At 36.0% G+C, this 20,048-nt stretch overlaps 1 protein-coding gene across 1 annotated transcript; it reads right to left on the bottom strand.

The window, feature by feature from the left end:
- Window positions 1-8,343: 8,343 nt before the first annotated feature.
- LOC145782263 (putative defense protein 3) lies at window positions 8,344-19,756 on the bottom strand. Its single transcript, XM_082594048.1, has 5 exons — window positions 19,683-19,756; window positions 19,245-19,455; window positions 11,412-11,649; window positions 10,215-10,358; window positions 8,344-9,657 (listed from the first exon to the last, which is right to left on the bottom strand). Exons 2-5 carry the CDS (start codon window positions 19,429-19,431, stop codon window positions 9,501-9,503), a joined length of 726 nt encoding a protein of 241 aa, XP_082450174.1. The 5' UTR covers window positions 19,432-19,455; window positions 19,683-19,756; the 3' UTR covers window positions 8,344-9,500.
- Window positions 19,757-20,048: the final 292 nt, after the last annotated feature.

Here is a 20,048-nt window from a genome sequence, read left to right as displayed (position 1 = left end):
GAATTATTGCGAATCAGATGGCTAAAATATTTCAATTTGTTTATTTTAATGGTTTATGTAATTTCCATGTTGATTTGAATTCTAAATAGAGCATCTTCGTTTGTGATTTTATCCTTACAAATGAATTTATTTTCATACAAAACAGTTGTCATAAACAGCTAAAAGTCGATTTCGATCAGCAGTGGCGTTGACAGGGGGGTCCAGGTGGTACTTTTGGACCCGGGCCCGGAATATTTAGAGGGCCCGGATTTAAAAGATTCCCCGCGACTTCAAATATTATCAAGATCTTAATATAATCAGATCCAAAGGAATTGCAAAGGAATCCAAAGGTTAAAACAGCCACTTCAGTCGTCAGATGATAAAGTACCGGGCCCCCTTCCGGGTATAGTGATTTCCTAACCACGATTTTTTTTTCAAAAGCACGAAATATTTATCTTCACCCACTCTTTAATTCTGAATATATACATTTTTTGGTGGTAATCACTTCTAGCCAGGCGTGGATTTATGGAGGGAGCCCAGGGGGCCCGGCCCCCCCCCCCGAAATTTTGTGAAAATTTGTATGTTTCCGCATCAAATGGTTTGATATGCTTCTAAACAGCTGATATTAGTCCCTCGGCATCACAATTGATGAAAATGGTTGTTTTAATGTCTATTTTTTAGCATATTGTATATGTCGTAGTATCATTGTTCATATCTGTTTAGCTTTTTCTTTCTTTTTAATTGATTTTCAAATTTTCTGGCCCCCCCCCCCGAAAAAAACTCTTAGATTCGCGCCTGCTTCTAGCTACTTGCATCTACATTACATAGCCGTAGGAGATGGAGGGCAGGGGGGGCAGTCGCTCCCCCGCTGAAAAAAAAGTCCCAAGTTGGGGTAAAAAATGTCCAGTTATTTGGGCAAATCAATCTTACCATAAGGTAAGCTTATTACTGATATTCACTAACATGTAGGCTGCATTTCTTCATGGGTAAGATTTAAAAGCCTATACTGGGTACTGGTAAGTTTATGAGGTTTTTTGTTTTTTCTCAATATCCTACTAATGTAGTTGATTATAAAAATCATTTGGGCAAAAATATCTAGTTATTTGGACAAATCAATTCTTACCATAAGTTTTCAACATTCTACCAGTTTACTAACTTTATTGTTTGTAGTGTTGCATTTTGTATAAAAAACATTTTGCTTTGAATGTAAAACAGAGTATCGACGATTTTGAAAACTTTTGCAATTGGTACTAAAATTTGGGCAGAATGTTAAGTTTCGATTCAGTATTTGCAAAAAATAATGCTTCGACAAGCTGAGATAAGCTTATTACAGATGTTCATTAGAATATCACACTAGCCTACACTCCTTCATTGGTATAATTTTGAAACCTTGCTGGGTTCTGGTGAGCTCATGAAGCTTTTGTTTTTCTTTATATCCCACTAAAGTAGGCCTAGTTGTTTGTAAAAATATTTGGGCAAAAACATCCAATTATTGGATAAGTCAATTTTACCATGAGTTATGCTGTGCTCGCAAGACTTGACTTAAATACTACAAAGATAGCTTATCATTTTTAGATATGGTCAAACAAAATAAGCATTTGTTATAAACTTTAATAATCAACAGTTGTGAGGCCACATATACACCACTTTTACTTTTGTGAGCATTGATCCCGGCCACTAACTGTAGTTATGTACAAAGTGAAAAAGTATATTAAATGAAAACAACTTGTGAATTTTCCTGTATTTAATTTCATGTTTTTGTGAGCTATGGTTTAACTGTTTTCTATATTGAATGTTTTAGTATAAACTGCTGTTTGTCTTTGCCAGTCCCAGGGTTGATATGCTCAGCTATTTACAATCTATGACACAGTATTAGAGCAACAACAATCAAATATAAAGACACATGTTATGTTGTTTTGTCATCCAATTCATGCAGTTAATATACCAGGCAATGTAAACAGTGCTATTTTTGTGTCATGTTTTGGTAATGTGGTCTGTATTTTGTGACAATGATTGAGTTTGAAATTATTATCAGGGAGACTGGGAGTCATTTTTCTTCAGTGCTTGTGATTTGAGTAGGCCTAGCTGCTTCATTGTGAAGTAAGAGTATCTTTGTAATGATCTTCTGAAAAAGCATTGACTATGATTTCATTGTCAATATTTTTGGTATCAAAAGAAGTTTTGTTCAAAGGTGAAAGTTTGATGCACATAACATGGTAAATTATCAAATTCTTTTCAGGCTGTAGGATTTTACGCAGCGTGGATTAAGTACCGTATGAAATGCTACTGGTTTGATAAGTAGGCCTAAACAGATTGTCATTTTAGTTTTTTTCAATGCAAATTTATAAGTATTGAGTCTTTGGACTATCTTTGAATTGAAAAGATTGAGCTACTTTTGGTCAGGCCTTTTATTGAAGTTGGGCTGGAGATTTTCATATAATCTGGTGACATGAATATTCAGCAGTTATTGTTATCCAGTTATTGGTGAAGTCTCAGTTCAAATTTTTTTGAATCCAGTTAGGCTTAATATACCGTACTGTATATTTTTTTGTGATACACAAGAATGTTTTAATTTGATGGTTTATTTAATTGGGACACAGACAGGTCTATGAACGTAAATTAAAGTAAGTTCAGCCTTGTTTTGCTGTTGTAGGTGTTTTTTTTTCTTGTGTTTCGTACATGGCCAAGTTGATGACTCTCAGAGATTGTGAGTAATTTTGTATTTTTGAACATAATATAGCCTACGCAAAGACAAAATTTGGGCAAACTGTGTTCGCCGCTCCAAAATGTTTTACTCTCCTACGGCTACTCTACTTTAGGCTACAAAGAATTAATTTCAGCCGAAAACTCCAACAATTTTAAACATATTGACGAAGATCGTGATTGAGAGCAAGGGTTTTGCAGTTTATGAAGAAATCCCTAATGCGTAATTGCACAGTTGGGGAAATTCGTGGATACGGTACAACAAATCTTTGAGAATATATAAATGATATTCCTCTTAATTTTCTACTTTGAATGGCATGTGTCATCCTCATTTTAACAGCACATCAATAAAAGTTTGTACACAACCTTTATATTCATAACATTGTCGATGAAGGGGGCCCGAAAATAAATTGGTACCGGGCCCGAGAAATCCTGTCAACGGCCCTGTCGATCAGCTAGCAGCTAGATCATCTTCAGTTAAGTTTATTCAAATAGAATATCTATTGTCCGGGTTGCGAAAAAGTTGCTACCGGGTCGGGAGTATAGGATTAAAATCGCCTTCAAGAGTGTGGAGTTGGTTGAAAGTATATCCTTGGCCATAAAATAAATTTATTACAGTGAAAGCAATTGCAATTATGCACTTAATACGTATGAATCTTACCTATAACCTGTGCTGTATATCTATCAAAGCAGTGACAGATTCAATCATGGGCACTTGGTCACGTTCTCTCAAAATAATATTTAAAAAAAAAAACTTAAATATTCTACATTTTTGCAAATTTTTAATGCTTACTTCGCTCGCTCCAACTCCTGCTTTTACCCTATCTACTGGTGACACTGGGGATGCATGGTTTCAGCAATGAATTTAAGAAATAGTAGCTTACCGGAAAGTTTTGAAGGCCTTTCAAAAATCAAGATACCAAAACCTTAAAGTGTGTTTAAACCTCTATAAAACTTAGATCTATAAGTAGGCTAGATTAAAATAGCCGATAACAAAATATGCCTATAAGTAGATGTCATACATCGTTTTCCCGATTGCAGGTCCGCGAAGCTATTTTCATTTAAAACCGGTCCGTGATTGAAAAAAGTTTGGAGACAGCTGAACTATGGCTTCGTCAACTTCGGACTCCATTAGTGGTTCACCTTCTTCATTATGCATAGAAGGAATTTTTTTCACTCATCTCCACACAAGTCACTAATACACTGTACTCTAAAAAGGGGTTGTATTCAAAAATTTAGCTTTTCTTGATTTAAAAACCATTCTACTAATTTTTCATATCAATAAAAGATTTACATCGATTTAATCTAACATCTGAGCCCTGGTCTAAAATTTCTGTCCGCGCTTTAACTAACTTTCTACATTTAAAGGGAAACGCCCTGCTGAGGAAAAGCGTGTTTAACGTCATCAATCACACTAAGTAAAACGTCATCAATCACACTGAGATGTGTTATGAACGGATATGATAAAATGTTGGAACAAATGCAAAGATTAGCTGACTGTACATGTGAAGATCATGATTATGATATTGTAGCGCTGAAATAGAATTGGGCAGTTAAGCTTTTTAGGCTTGTTTAAAAATTTGGCAGTTTCTGAATTGATGCAAATTCGTCTTCACTTTTTTAAATTTCTGAGAACTTTGAAACAACCAAGAGTCTAGGCCAGTGGTTTTCAAACTTTTTTGGACCACGGCGCATGAAAGAATTTGGAATCTACCTAGGCACATTGATATACTTCGTCAATTATTTTTTCGAAATATTGCTTTTTATTAACTTTTTCATCGAAACTGCTACGTTGAATAAACTATATATGAAAAAAGTTAAAGTTAGCTTTACTTTACTGAACACATAAACCACTAAAATTATGTACGTTTGCTGCAATGTAAAAGGTGTGCCTGCTTTTGCTCACAAATAGTCTTGATCAGGTGGGAGTGGTCTGACGATCAACCGATTGATGCAGTTAATTTCGGTTTACTGTAACACGAAAGCAGATGCTCCATTCTAAATTATTTTGACATTTCAGAACTTTGCGCTACGACTGCAACATTTACCTGAAATCACCTGATTTTAGCGGCACACGTGCGACCCCCATGCCGCACACCAGTGTGCCGCGGCACACAATTTGAGAAATCCACTCTGGTCCAGGCTATAGTGATGTTACTCAAGTTAAATCAAATAGGCCTACAAGCTATTCTAATAGAAAACTATTGAACTTCGAGGTCAATGCATTTTGTTTGGTTGGTTGCTGTACGTATGTTCTGCTTGTTTAAAATGTAACAATGTCACTGGTACTGTAGCGCACCCAGCATGGGGCTAAGGGGGCTCAAGCCTCCCCAAACCCGCCACAAAAAAATAAAGATTTTGTATGTTCCTCATTTATACCTTTTGCTTACAGGTTAGATATGAATAAGACACAACAATACAACAGGGCTGAGCATTATAACAACATAATATTTTACATATTTACAAATAGTTTAATTTAACAGTCGAACGTTTTCGGTTTAATCCTAGGTTTAACTTTAAGCCCTCATCAGGAATCTGAAAATAATTTGAATAAATGCAATAAATTTCAACTTCTTGGAGGTAAATTTACATTAGGAAAAGGCAACTACATAAATAGTTACAAAAAAATTTGCACCACAGGAAACGTGATACATCAAGTAAATGTTGAGGAGAATGGACGCGCCTCCAGCAAATAAATGTTCGTTTAAGTTTGGGTTGCAGTGTTTGATTAACAGTGCTTTCTAAATTTTGGTGTCAAATTGGGATTTGCCTTTTGGAAAATTTTAAATGAGTCAGTAGAGAATTTTCGATCTGTGCAAAAAGGAAACTCCGTGATATGGTCTTTGATGGCACTTTTCTTTAACTCCCTAAAGTCCAGATGCTCACGTACTCTCGTTGTCAAATGTGCGACCGTACGTCAATGCCGAATCATACGGACATGTAAAACTGTATACGACATTTGAGCAGAGAGACGAAGGCGTCAGGGACTTTAATTGAAAATACGAACTAATTTTGAATGTTTTGTAAGTAGGAAAAATGTCCACATCAAATTTTTTTTTTTTTAATTAGTGTTTTGTTTTAAACTGTTTTCGTGTTATAGTTGTTATTTTCGCACTTACTTGTGTTGGCAAACGGAAAGCTAATTCTATTTTGTCATACATTACGAAAAAGTCAAGATATATAGAAGATTGCGTGAGTGGACGTAGGGATGAGGAAGCTGATGGTGCTATTAGCATGGGTTTCATTAGGCCAGCTTCTAACCTGATTGAGAGAACGAATTCTGATGTATCGGCAGCGGAAGGGTTGTGGGCCGTGAGTGCCTTTAAATATTATTCAAAGGGATGGGCATTGGCCTACTGTCACTGTTGTCGCAAATCACTCGCCGACATTTCTGAATTAGCCCACCTATATAGATATATACTCTATTTTTGTTTTGCAAACTGGTCACCTGACTTGCAATCACTTCTATCTTATCAATTGCAAAACAATTTGCTCATAATTGCCAATCAAGACTGAAATTTCCGACATACTGCATAGCTTCCATTCGACTGCTTCTAACTCTTTAAAAAAAAAATGATTTCCTAGACGCAGCGCAATTTTGAAAAGTACGCCAAAACCTTAACATGCAAAAGTTCAATTTAAATGTAGCCTATGAACTTCGGAAATTTCTCATGCACTAGTAGGCGTGTCCAAAAATTACAAATTTTTAAATTTTTTATCTTTTCGCATTGTTTTCCATAATTTTCACCACAAAAAACCCAAAAATGAAAAATATTTTGCTTTCGGATAATGGGATACTCTGCCTCAAGAAGCCTAAACATTTTCATTTTTGCCAAAATCATCCATTTTTGACCTGTTAAGCCATGATTCTGACGGTGAAAGTCTTTATTTCAACTAAAAGCACTTCATCTAATGCCTTACTGATCGCACACAAGTGAAAATAAATTTTTAGATATTAGTTTATTTTAGCGCCACTAGTGGTGAAAAGAGATTTTGCTTATTTCAGGCAACTTATAGCCTACACGTCTTTTGAAATTTCTCAATGGATCTAGTCTCACAGAGAAATTTCAAATTTAGTTTGACGATGACGTCAAGGTGGCGTCATACTAGTCCTAATGACGTCATTCTGAAATTTCAAACTTGTGCTATAATGATCTATTAAATGGTAAGAGATTAGCTCAGTACTTTGCTAGACAAGACAGATAAAGATTTGACTGGTAACCGTCGTGATGACTATACTACAGACTGCAGGCCATCAGCTCAGAAACAATTGCATTGGCACTTCCAAAAGCAAGTAGCCTATCGCTAATGAAAAAGTTTACACCACAGCTGATCGTCTTTCGATGTCAGACAATAAAACTACCGCCAGAGTCGCTGCGGTGTTGAAGGCTGGTGGTACAAACCTTGACGAACTTTAAATCTCAGCATTGATCAGAACAAGAATCAGTTTAAGATAACATTTCAGTCAAACGTGCACCAACCAATTTCAAGAGGAGCGAGCACTAAAGCATTGTGTTTTTCATTCGGTGACAAATTCTTCGACGATATGTTGGGTTGAATGCCAGGTCAGGCTTCAGAAACTTTGGCAGTATCAATATCTGAGACACTAAAATATAAAGGAAAACACTTGGGTGTGCCAAATCTCAGAGATTCTTTTGGTGCATTTCAAGCAAAAGTATCACTGCAAAATAAACCGAATGCGGTGAAATATTTATGGTAGAAGGAAGAGAAAAAACGAAATGTAAATTTGGCTGATTAGAATAATTCAAATCAAACAAAGGAGCTTTAAGGCACATTATGCTTTAAGGCATGTTATACATGTAGCGGACGGCGAGTGGTGATATTTTCACAATGGCAATTATACTAAGGCAAACACGAAAAGGGCCGCAGGCGCTACATACCTAAAATGTTGCTTCTGGTGCATCATTATTTGATTGTTTGACATCGAAAAATGATCAGCTGTGGGCAAATGTTTCCGTTGGCGATAATTGTTTTTGGAAATGCCAATTGAAAATATTTGATTTTTGAACAGGTTTGATGCACCAGCCTATTATTACTATTATTAGCCTACAACGATGAAAATTTAAAAAAGGAAACTGAACGGAAGTTTAAACTCTTGTTCACAAATTTTTAGAAAATATATCCAAAATCTGAACCGGTTAAAAATTATTTTTGAAATCTTACAAACTCAAAGATACACATTTTTAGATGAATACGCTAAATCAATTAATTAACTACAATCAATCAACACAATCAATTAACTACATGCAGTTAATTGATTGTGGAGCATAATTTAGACTATGCAAACATACTGAAGTTTTTCCCCAAATTTTTATCAAACTTGCACAAAAATCTGACTAATCGAAAAGTTTGGTGGTGCGGTCGCATCCCCAGCTTCTAATTTACTCCTATACTTGCTGACCAGTTTAGAAAACAACACAAATGTAACTAAAATAACAAACACAGATCTACCAAGTCATAGCTACACCTTTGCTCGGAATGAAAGTCTAAAGCAGTACTGCAAAAAGCTGTTGCCGAAATGCAAAAGTAGATTATATAATCTGTGTTCCCCCTCCCCCTGAGATAGTGGGCTCGGGAGCCCGGTTCCTTTTAACCACCTGACACAAGACTCATCACAATCACGTTAAATCACAAACAAAATAGCAATGCTTTCAAACAAATTCAACCATTGTATTTTTTTTCGGAACATATACTTGAATTGCATAAAGTTAATACTAGTATTGCTGCAAATTTTCATCATGTGGTTCGACGTCGCTTACTGACAAGGATTTCGAAAATCATGGGGCGCTCAACATCGGCAATAACACGCTGTTTTAAACAAAGATATTTTCTGGGTTCATTAATTTTCCTACAAAAATGCTATTTCGCACGATTGGTAGTTTAAAGCTTGTCCATAAAAAGTAGCCGTGTTTTGCAACGAAGCAACGAATCAGTTGATGCGATTCCTTATTACAATACCAGATCAATGGTATTGAAAACTTTGCTTGCTGGACTATCAACCCGAAAAAAGCAATTCATTAATTTTTTGCATAAACACTTCAAACATGCTATTTCTCATAAATGTATTTTGGTCGACAGGAATTTATTTTCATTATGATAAGCGTATAGTGCAATATTTGATAAACCTATACCAGCAATATAGTTTATGCGTTTCAAGTGATTTCTTAAACAATATTGCATAGTTGAGTTGATTTCAAATGGCATTGCACAATCTTTGTGAGGTTTTTCAAATTTTGGGGCTCGTTTGGGCTACTCTGCTTCTAAACAGACAAGCTTGAGAATAGCTTTATTGTAAAATAGTAATTGTGCTGTAAATTTGAATAACATCTGGTAACAGTGTCATGCTGTTTATCTGAGTCATGGCAACAAGCTGAAAACTCAATACCCTACTTTCAAAAGTCTTAAAGATTGATACGATATGTTTCTCGGCAGCGGATTGTAGCCAAAATTGACAACGATAGACACTTGTGTCGTCAGTGACGCCGACTCATCAGTATCGCACCACTAATCATTGCCATTAAATAATTTGAATGGCTAGAGTGGAGGCTACACCCTTATGATTGTCGAATCGCAATTGCTCACTATCCTGGTGAGTAGGTACTGAGCCTTGTACTGACAGCAAGGAAGAACGATCTTTTCTACATATTTGATAGGTGGTTAACCTACCAATCTTTTTTTAACACTGAATTGGGTTATACATCTGGTTATAAAAACAAGTTAAAGAGTTACTTTTAAACTTCAGTTTTACTGTAGACCATTTGTTTTCTATATCTGCTTGTAAATTCCGGAATTGCTGTTTATACAAAAAATTTTCTGAACCATTGTACGACTGCTACAAGTAGCACAGCCAATCCAACAGAACTTTTAATTGCAACAGCAGCCTGACGTGGTGTTCCAGTATCATCGGTATCATCCGTTGTATCTTCGGTATCACCAGTTGTATCACCGATGGTCCTGCAAGAAAAATAAGTTGTAGGCCTATCCTTTCGAGTTATTAATATTAATCACATTAAGGTTGCTCAGCCAGTTAGATGGAGGCCTAGCGTTAAGCTTAACGTGTTATTGTTGTGAATTGTTCCATCTACCCTGTGTTGCTGAATAGAGAGCTGTCTTTAAGTGCGTTGTTCAAGAGCACAACCCGAGAGTCGAACCAGCGCCGCTTGATCTTGCGGTTTTTTCATGCGCGTATCCAACTGAGCTTTCAAAGCGGATTCATCAAAATTGGAAAGTGCAGCAAGACATTAGCATTATTACCGGTTAGAGCCACTGTCTTGAAATTGTACGTTTGCTGGCCAATGGCTAAGGCGAAAAAAGTAGAAAAATCAAGTAGCTAACAACTTCTATGAGGCATTTTAATTTACGGACTTAAATTTGTATTTGAGCGCATAAAATGTATACTTAAGTTCCAAACAGAATGTTTCTTTATGGATAATTTCTAAAAAATTAAATTTGAGAAAGTTTAACGGCTATTCTGATATTGCTGTGGTTAAATACTTCTTTTATAAGCCTACCCTTCAGTGGCCTGAATGTCAGGTTCAACCGGTTCAGTTGGGACAACAACAGGGGGTGGAGGTGGTGGTGGCGTTGGGAGACCAGCTATTGGAAGAGATGGAATTCTCACATAAAATGTTTCCAGTTCTCGAACCACAGTGGCGCTAAAAATACAAATTCTTTATTACAAGACAATACATAACAACTCAAAGTATAGTGAAATAAATAGGTTTTGGTAGATTACTTTTATTGTTAAATTACTTTTGTTATGTAATTACTTTTTATTTGGTAAATTAACTTTTATTGTTATAGATATAGACTGTAGTGGAAAATTTATACTAAATGTCGCGTTTTGATTATGTGACAAAGATTATAATATTACAATTTTGAACGTCGACTAAATTGAATCATTGTTATTTTACTTAAAAAGTGAATCAAGTAGCCAGGTCGCTTTACAGCATATTTTCAAATTAAAGCTTAACGAAAAATAAATGCCAAAGTACATTGAGGGTGTAATGTACATTTCTTTCGCCTTAATTTCGTTTAAAGTTATTCGCTGCTATTGTGAACCAAAAGCAACCTTTCAAATAATTATGGAAGTTTGTCATTTTTAAATTATTTGTCGAGCCAATTTCATTTTAAGGAGTTGTGATCAAATATTTGACTGTAGTAACATATAGTAACAGTAGCAGATTAGCACTGTAATTCGTTAGCCATAGCAATTGTTTTGAAATAATTTCAGCATTATCACAAAATTTGTTTAAATCAAATACATCGTCTGTAAATATTCCACAATAAAGAGAAAAAATACCAATGCAACTAATACTCTGCAGAAAATTTTAAATTTTTTGTAATCGCCATTAAAGATTGACTTTGAAAACTCGGCCTGTAGGCTGCATTTCTTTTAAGTATTGAAAATGTACAAAAAGTTTCTCTACTAGCAGAATGACAACTTACCAGTGAGGTAGCCACCTGGGGGCTTGGAAGAGCAATCGTCCTCAAAAATTGTTTCCTTATCTCCAAAAAATATGTTTTAATACTATTCTAACTTTTTAATGAATGCATGACATGTTAAATGACGTTCCACAAATTTTTTCCTGCATTTAATAGCCAAATAAACTCTTTATTTCAAATATTTCAATTACAAAAATATTTTACCATTCAACAATTGTTTTGCTCCCTAAAATTTTCTTTCTAGCTACTTTACAGCAACTTACTATATGACGTAATTAACGGGTGTCGCAGAGTCTGGGGCAGTCCAAATAAATTCAGCAGGAGCATTTTTGTCAGTTGGATTGGCGTGAGTCGCTGTCCCAGCAGCATTCCCATGGCATTCAAGCAGCCTGAAATTGACATCGTTTGGAGTATCCCATGTCCCCAGTGAATCTCCATCGATTGAAGTACGAGCTTGCAGCATTAAACCTCGAAACTGGGTTGCATTACTTGACACAGTAACTGTCAAATGAATAATCAGATGGTTGAAAACTTATAGACAACTTCATACACATTAAAGTTACCCTGGAGTTGTTGTGGTAGCCTGGTTTGTTCAAATGACGCAGCTAACGGTTTTTATACGAAGAAAGTTTAACCGTATTTGTTACTGGCGTAGACCTTATGGTCTCGCCCTCTGCTAATTCAGCAATTTCACATAGAAGCATTGACGCTAGAAACCTGAGATTTCTTGACTTTTACTTTTTTTCTTGCCCCACATTTTAATCCCGATTATGTTGGTATTGGATAATTGTGAAGTTCACAATAAACCTTTTGTCACAGCCAGTTATGAAATGCAGGAAAATTTCGGGTTTATTCAATAGCTTGATTGACAGGTTACTATTAGCGTGCGGTTTCATTTTGTGTTAACGCGACGGCGCTAAAATTCCAGGCAGCAAAATCCGTCTTTTTACATTGATTCAACGTCGATTTTGTTGTCTGGGTAGGGAATCGGTCTCTGACGCAATATGAGTCATTCTTTGCTGGCAAACAATAATTAGGAAGGTAATTCGTTATTTGTGCAAATTGCTTTGTAGTGCAAAAAGTGCATGTCATACTGTTTGCACAGAAACGGAAAAACAAAATTGATGAAATTCTGTGTTCAATGCAAGAAAACTTTCAAAATGAAATGTCAACTGAAAAATTTGACCAAGAAATGGCGAAAATAGGTCTAAAACCGAGTCTTTATCACCTTTTCTACCTAAAATACACAATCACGAATATATTTTGCGAAATAAATTGATTGAAGTGATAGATAAGGCTTTTGACCAATGGCATACTTTTTCCCGGTGTTATTTGATATAAGCCGACGGAGTAATTAGCAATAAGAGAGACGTAGACCTGATGGTCTCGGCCAGTAACTCTTGCAGCCGAAAGGAAGCAGTGACTTCGGTTAAACGAATAAGAACGATTGAAGTCAATGAAGCTTAAAACGTTAGGTTTAGGGCCGTGTGAGCACCATCTCGCGTCCCCTGCCTCAAAATTCACTAGTGGGCCCTTATTTTTGTGAGTGACAGTGCTTTAAATGTTTATCAAACCATGGATTGTGAATTCAAATCAAAAACATCAAACTTTGACTCCACAATCTTTTAGGACTCCATATTGTCTTTGACTCCATAACCATGAAAAAGACTATAGAGTTTACTAAGAAAAAAACTAGAAGACCTACGTTTTTTACTAGCAAGCCAAATTGTTCCGATTAAACCAGGGATTCCGTTATAGTCGTCATTTTATTTACGTTGAATATATGTAACTCGTGACCAGCGTCATTACATAATCACAGTTCAGCGTTTTCTGGTACAGACGTTGGAATTGATTACCACCGCACTGCGCGTGTAATCAATTGAGCGTTCTGTACCACGTTTCTTAGTTGATTGTTTTGCGTTTCTTTCTTGATATATATTGAGTTGTTTTTGTGCACATAAGTCAGTAAGTAACAAGAGGTAAATGGTTTTCTCACTTGGTTGGCTATCGCTACAATTATTATTGTTTATTTTATATTAAACGTCTGGAAATACAACAGATTCTTAACCTTTTTTGTCTCGTTTACCCCTTGCTGAGTGAAAAAATTAAAATTTACCCCCACCGTTTTGGTGGCTCCTTGTGATGTCATTGTGTCCAGTCAACCATGCGAAGAAATGCAAAACATCCCGTTTTGTCTGGATTTACCTTGGCAAATATCAAAAACAAGCTGTTTATTTACCGAAGACACGATTGTTCTTGACCGGGTCCTGTGAAAAATAATATCTACTCAAATGTCCCAAATAACTATGATCAAAGCACACAAGAATGTTTAAGTTTTTTTTTTCTTTTATTATAAGAATAACTGACACACAATTTCAACAGTCAATCAGTGAGACTTTTGTGCTTGCTTTCCACGAACAATTTTGGAGATTCTTGGAACAATCGTTAAAAGAGCTACTCGCATGTCGTCTTTGGGAACTAAGCGAGATCGATGTTTTGTTTTAATAGTCAACAATGAAGAGAACCCTGTTTCACACAGATAAGTATAGTTGAAAAAAAAATAATATCTTCAAATGCACGCTTAGTCAGCATAGGAAACTCTTCTACTAATCCACACCAAAACTCGGAAAAGTCACCATTGCAAGATAAGAATTTGGAACAAAGCATTGTTGAACATTGAAGATCAATCAATTCATCTTTGCAAAGATCATCGTCAGCATTACTTTCTAACTTGGCTTCGAAAGGATGAGTTATCTAAAGAGCAGTACTGTTAAAACTTTCACCTTCGAAGTAACCGTCAAAGTTGTTTTTTAAGGCGGCATGGTGTTGACATGTTTCGACTTCAAGGTCAGAAATCTTGTTGCGACTTCTACTGACTTTCCAATCATTAAATGTTGGAAAATTTGCTTAAATTCCTTTTTGAACTCTTCTACTCCACAGATCTAATTTTGTCTGAAAGCCCTGAATTTTATCATGTACATCTATAATGGTAACACTTTTTCCTTGCATTTCCATATTGAGCTGGTTCAAACTTGAAAAAATGTCTGTCAAGTAAGCCAATGCACCAATAAATTTGTTGTCGCCAAAGTGCTTACTCAACGGGGATTTGCGTTGTCGAAGAAAAATCTCGATTTCACCATGTAGTTTGAAAACTCGAGACAAAACAAGACCTCTAGAAAGCCACCGAACTTCGGTGTGATAAAGGAGAACAAAGTGTTCTGATCCTATCTGATCACAAACCACTTTGAAAAGACGATGATTAAGAGCACGTGCCCTGATAAAAGTCACACATGCTTCAATACTGCTTTCAAATATTCTGGAAGGGTTTTACTTGCCAGAGCATGTCGATGAAGGGCACAGCGAGTAGAAATGATGTTTGGTGCGCGTTTTTTCACCAGGTTGTGTAGCCTACAGTAAAAATGTAGCACACATACGCTGCTGAAATGAAACTGGTAATCTACTTGCGTGGAGATAAAAGAAAAAGACGAAAACTTATATTAAGCATAAATTTGAATCAAAATCGAGTGCAACACTACCAGTTTTTAATAATTGAACAAACGAAGGTTGCTTTAATTTATGATTCAGTAAATTTACCCTCTCTGTAGGTGAAATTTACCTCCGGTTAAGAACCCCTGGATTAAACAGTCTACACCAGTGTTTCTCAAACTTTTTTAGTCCATCGCCCCCTTTTCGTCATAGAAATAAAATTTCGCCCCCCTAATTATGGCAAGTAAAATAAACATTAATAATACAGTGATAGACAAATTTAGTTTTGGGAATTTAATCAACAAAATCGACAGTAACATGAATGCATGATAATGTTCAATGTTCAATGGGATGGATGAGCTTGGCGACTTTTACAAAGTTTTGAAATGTTTGGCGACATCTTCGTAAGATAGAGTCGAAGATCATCCCGTTTATGAACTAGCAAGCGTTTCTTTGCTTTGAAAGCATCAATGCCACAGCCGAAAACCTCTTTTCAACCATATATGAAGTAGGAAACAACAAAATCCACATTCTAGCTTCTTTCCAGAGAAGCTCATATTTGCCAGCAACCTGGCACCAAAACAAATCGTATCGATCATTTCTGAATTTCACTCTTGACTCATCATCTGTTTGCATATCAATGAACTGCTCTTGAAGTTCCACTTCTACAGTATGTCTGTAGGTTCGGTAGAAAATGGTTGTACCACCCAGTTTGGAACATGGAGGTCCACGAGATCTGAAAAGCGAAGTTTCATGTCTTTATGAAGCATGTCTAAATGTGAGCAGTATTTTTGCCGTTGTTCTTCTGTAATAACATTCTCGCTCAAATTGGGAAACTGAGTTAAGACATTTTGACCTGCGCTTTTATCTTGTTGACGCATTTTATCACAATATTCAGTGATTCATGCAGTTCAGGACTGAGCTTACGGGCAACTAAATGCTGACGGTGAATTACACAATGTATTGCAATAAGTCCAGGAATTGCTCTTTTCATCAGTGCAATGAACCATCGATGCTTTCCAACCATTGCCGGAGCACCATCAGTTGCGCATTGTAAAATATTCTTCAGTGGAATCCCCTTCTCTTCGTAGAAGTTTTTCACTGCATTAAAGATGCTTGATGCCCGAATATCTGTAGGAAGACCGAGCGCAAAAATCATTTCTTCCTGTTCTCATATTATGAACAAAACGCACATATCCAAGCAGCAGCGATATATTGTCGGTCAAGGCGGAATCATCTATTTGCAGTAAATGGTTTGCGCGTTGGACTGTTGTTAGCGTGTTGGACTGTTATTGGTGGTTTGATAAATTCGCCCCCTTCGAGTGTTTTTGCCCCCGATCGCCCCCTTTGATTTTTTAGCCCCCTTGACGCTCAAAATCGCCCCCAGGAAGGCGATTTCGCCCACTTTGAGAAACGCTGGTCTACACTACAAGTATAGGCCTACAACAAAACGTTAAACACGCACAATATTGAGTCCTTATTTCCATCTTTTTAACGATCAATGCATTGTGCAGACTTACCTGTTTTCTCTCTTGTTTCAACAAAACGGTGACTTACAATAGATGAGTTGTAAATCAAAATTAATTTTGTTAAAATCATAAATATTGTCTCGCAACGTTTCGCAATTTTTGTAAAAGTTATTCTTTCTGACCATTAAAAAAACTTTATTGATTTAGAAGGAATTTATAAATAGCCTATTAGCGTCGTTGCGCTTTCTCAAAGAAATATTACAACAGAAAAAGTTGGTCAAAATCTCATCTTTTCAGAAACATGATTATATTTTACGGTGCTTTCACCTTCTTCATCAACCAGTCATTTTGCTTTGGGGATGGTTTTAACAGGGTCGTTTATAGAGGATAATTTGGGCGTAGTACGTACTAATGCAAAAGGCCGCCTCCAAAACTTGCAGTTGAATCACATTTGACTTACAAAACTAAAAACAGGTCAAAGAATGACGCAATGCTTGTTTTAAAGAAGATAAGACCCTGGGGTGAATGCAAAATACTTCGACATAACAAGGTAGCTCCAAAACATTTGGCGTTGTGTAGTTTCCTTCCGAATAGAAGATTTCACATAATCACCTCCTCCCCCTTACCTCTTTAAAAAGTTTGAAATTAATAAAATCACCTCTGATGCAAAACTCTACCCTAGGCCCTAGGGTTAGGGAATCCTTCTCAACCCTACTGGCTGCCAAAAGCGAACATCATCACCGTTTCACGAGCATTTAATTATGGACAAGTCTTATTTTATTAACCATTCAAAGACATTTTTCAAGAACGCAAGAGGGTATAGAATATTTTATCTTCTGTAAATTTTAACAAAATAGCATAGATTTACTAGTTTCCTTGGTTTAACTAGTCACTCCAAATGATGGTCAACTATACAAGACCCCCTTGATGCAGTCTAAACTAAATTTCGAGCTTTTTAGCCGTATTGTCACATTTTTTGTTAAAAATGGCCGTAAAAAGCTGAAACAACAAAATACGGGTGAACCCCTAAACACAAGTTATAGACCCCGACAGGGTTTTAGGAAGCGGTAGGCTATATACGGCCTAAAGTGATTTAAGGTTAAGCTATTGCATATCTAGCTTCTGTAGCAGTATTTACAGCATTTTTTTTTCATTTTAAATAGCCAAAAAAAAAAAAAATCAACGTACGGAGGCGGTTAATGCGGTCCTGATAGGCTATTGTTTTTATTTAACTGACAAGTTTTTTTTTTAATTTGATGTTTTTGGTAAAACAAATTACTAAAAATAGACAAATATGGGCATAGATTTGCCATCACTGCTATAACTTTGATAAGGCTAGTGTTGTCTAGGGTCAAGACTGCAATAACAAATGCTTCAAAGCTTCCACAAATATATGAAACTGCGAGGAACAAAAAGCTCGCAATGAAACTTTTTCAATCCGACCTTACAAATTCTAACAATCATCGAAGCAAGACCCATCTTAAATTCTTAAGGGCAAGCGAAAGTGAATTGCCAACTAACAGGAATCTAATAGCTAGCAACAAGTAGATTATAGCAATACTGTATAGCCAGCGGCTAGTCTATCAACTGCTTGATTGGAATGGAACAGTCTTTTACAGATTTGGTCAGAAACCAAAACGCTGATGATTAACTGAAAGCTTTAATGTAGATTCTTTGGTTGTGTGAGGTTTTGAACAGAGCTTTAGAATTTACTTTGTTGCATAAGGCTACCATACGTCCTCTTTTAAGAGGATTTGTCCTCTTTTTTCAAGAAAAATGAACTGTCCTCTGAGGACATTAAAAAATACTCAAATGTCCTTTTTTTTGACTGTTTGGGTTTTCTTGCTTATATTTTCAACGGGATTATATTGCTTGATCACGTTTCAGCGACAGCTTGTAGGCTATTTGTTTTCTAAACATTTTGTATAGGCTACCAATGTAACATGCTGATTTATAAATTCTACAAAGAAATTGGCGCAGTTTATGAAACTGTTGTTGAACGTTCATTACTTGGTTCACTGTAAGATATTAAACGACATTTTAAAGGCCATGCTCACACTTTCACAAAAATTATTCTTTTACCTACATACGTTTTATATTGATACAACGCTTATAGACATTGTTGATTACCAACTCAGTTTGGTTCGTTTGTTACTTGAAACAAATCGAAACGAATGTCTATAAGTGCAATGTGTATAACACCCTCCAGCAGAAGAAATCGTTGCATGGATAGGCCTATAGCTTTGCAAGGAAAGGAACAAATTTTTAGTTCACGCCGTTTTTAGCATCTTAACGGTTATGTGCAGCCTACTGTTTTAGTCATATTTCTTGCAAGTAATTTAACAATTTCGTTAAGGCTGACCATTCCTTGTTGAAATAAGTTAAGGCCTCGCTTCCTGGAGATCGTGCCTGGGTTGTCACATTTTTCAGATTTTTGCAATCATGGCTGTCTGACTGAAACTCTCTAAAAATTAGGTATTTTCTTCACTTTTTGCTGACTTTTAAAAATATAAAACCATTTGTTGTCTAAAGGAAGCACTAAAAATGAGAAAAATAAGTTAAACGTTCAGTCAATCTGTTTTCTTGTTTTTTTCGGTAACTTTTGCTGCGTAGGCCTATACTGTAATGATCTAAAATGATGTAAACGATTCTTCAAGCGAAAAATTCTACTTGCTGGCGAAACTTGTCCTCTTTTTAGGCGATGAAAATATGGTAGACCTATTGTTGTAGGCCTGCCACAAGCACATGTCAAACCGTGCAAACCACACGAGATTTAATTCTAGTTTCATTCCATCATAAAAACTAGCCTACTGTGTTTCTGTCGTTTACGGAAATCATAAAATAAACGAGGTGCAACCAACGACGCAAATAGCTTATTCTCACTTTTTGTAAATTTACTGTAGGCTACATTTCATACATTTATTTCTTTGTATTTGGTATAATATTTTTGTGTAAGAATAAAGAAAAGTCTAACCGTTTAGATGTGTAAATATCTGAAAACAGGTGCAGATATTAAAGATCAGGATACATCACGTTTAGTGATACAAAAAAAATGCGTTTTATCTATTACCTACAAATAGGCTGAAAGATTAAACCGACTGCTTGGTCAAGAATTGGTCAGTCATTCAATTAGTTAATCACCTGTAAATCTGTTCAACAGTGCGGTTGGAGCTACCGACACAGTATAAGGAGAGTCTTCCAGCGGTTGTGGTTGGGCAATACGGTGGATTGGAGTCATGGTGCTGCATGCTTGCTGTGACGCACCACTTGGAAATGCACTTGTTAGAGTCATCATGCAAACACTGGCGAACAGAACGAAGACGATCATATTTCCTGTTTGTAGTTCTTGTCACTAAGAAAAAGAAAACTACGTCAAAAAACCAAAACATAGTATAGTTAGATCTAACTTTTTGTAACAAACTTTTTTGTTGTTAAATTCATATGTTGATTTCAATAAGGAAACAATTGTTTTTGGTCGACAATTGCTATTATAAAATTGTCATGTAAATTATCTTAGGTGGTATTAATGATTTAATTTATGGATAAAATAACTAAACTTTAGTATCTTGCACTTCTAACCTTAGATAAACTTATTTCTTTCAGAAACTGCTGATCAGTGAAACCCTGAAATGTGAATTAAAGTTCTGAAAGGAAATAAAAGTTTATTTGTAATTTTGTTACTTTTAAGGTAGACCCACTACCAAATTATCTTATTCAGCAATTTAGTTATTGGGTGATTCAAAAAACATCTCAATATCTTTTATATCAACAAAAGGCCTGCATTGATTCCATCTAAAATCTGAGCTCTGGTCTAAAATTCCTGTTCGCGCTTCAAATGACTTACGACGTCTGAAGGGAAACGCCCTGCTGAAGAAAAGCGTCTTTAAAAAAAGCCAAAAACGTCATCAGTCACACTAAGAAGTTATGTAAACGGAAATGATAAAG

This window comes from Aplidium turbinatum, chromosome 13, assembly GCF_918807975.1.
Source record: "Aplidium turbinatum chromosome 13, kaAplTurb1.1, whole genome shotgun sequence".
NCBI lineage: Eukaryota > Metazoa > Chordata > Ascidiacea > Aplousobranchia > Polyclinidae > Aplidium > Aplidium turbinatum.
This window is presented reverse-complemented; position numbering and strand designations above follow the sequence as displayed.

Excerpts from the sequence above, each read along its gene's own strand:
- LOC145782263 (XM_082594048.1), bottom strand. The coding sequence starts at position 19,431 with ATGATCGTCTTCGTTCTGTTCGCCAGTGTTTGCATGATGACTCTAACA. Across the intron at positions 11,650-19,244 it reads ACTGTTGAACAGATTTACAG|TTACTGTGTCAAGTAATGCA; the intron begins GTGATTAACTAA and ends TTCATTTGACAG. Across the intron at positions 10,359-11,411 it reads CCCGTTAATTACGTCATATA|CGCCACTGTGGTTCGAGAAC; the intron begins GTAAGTTGCTGT and ends TTGTATTTTTAG.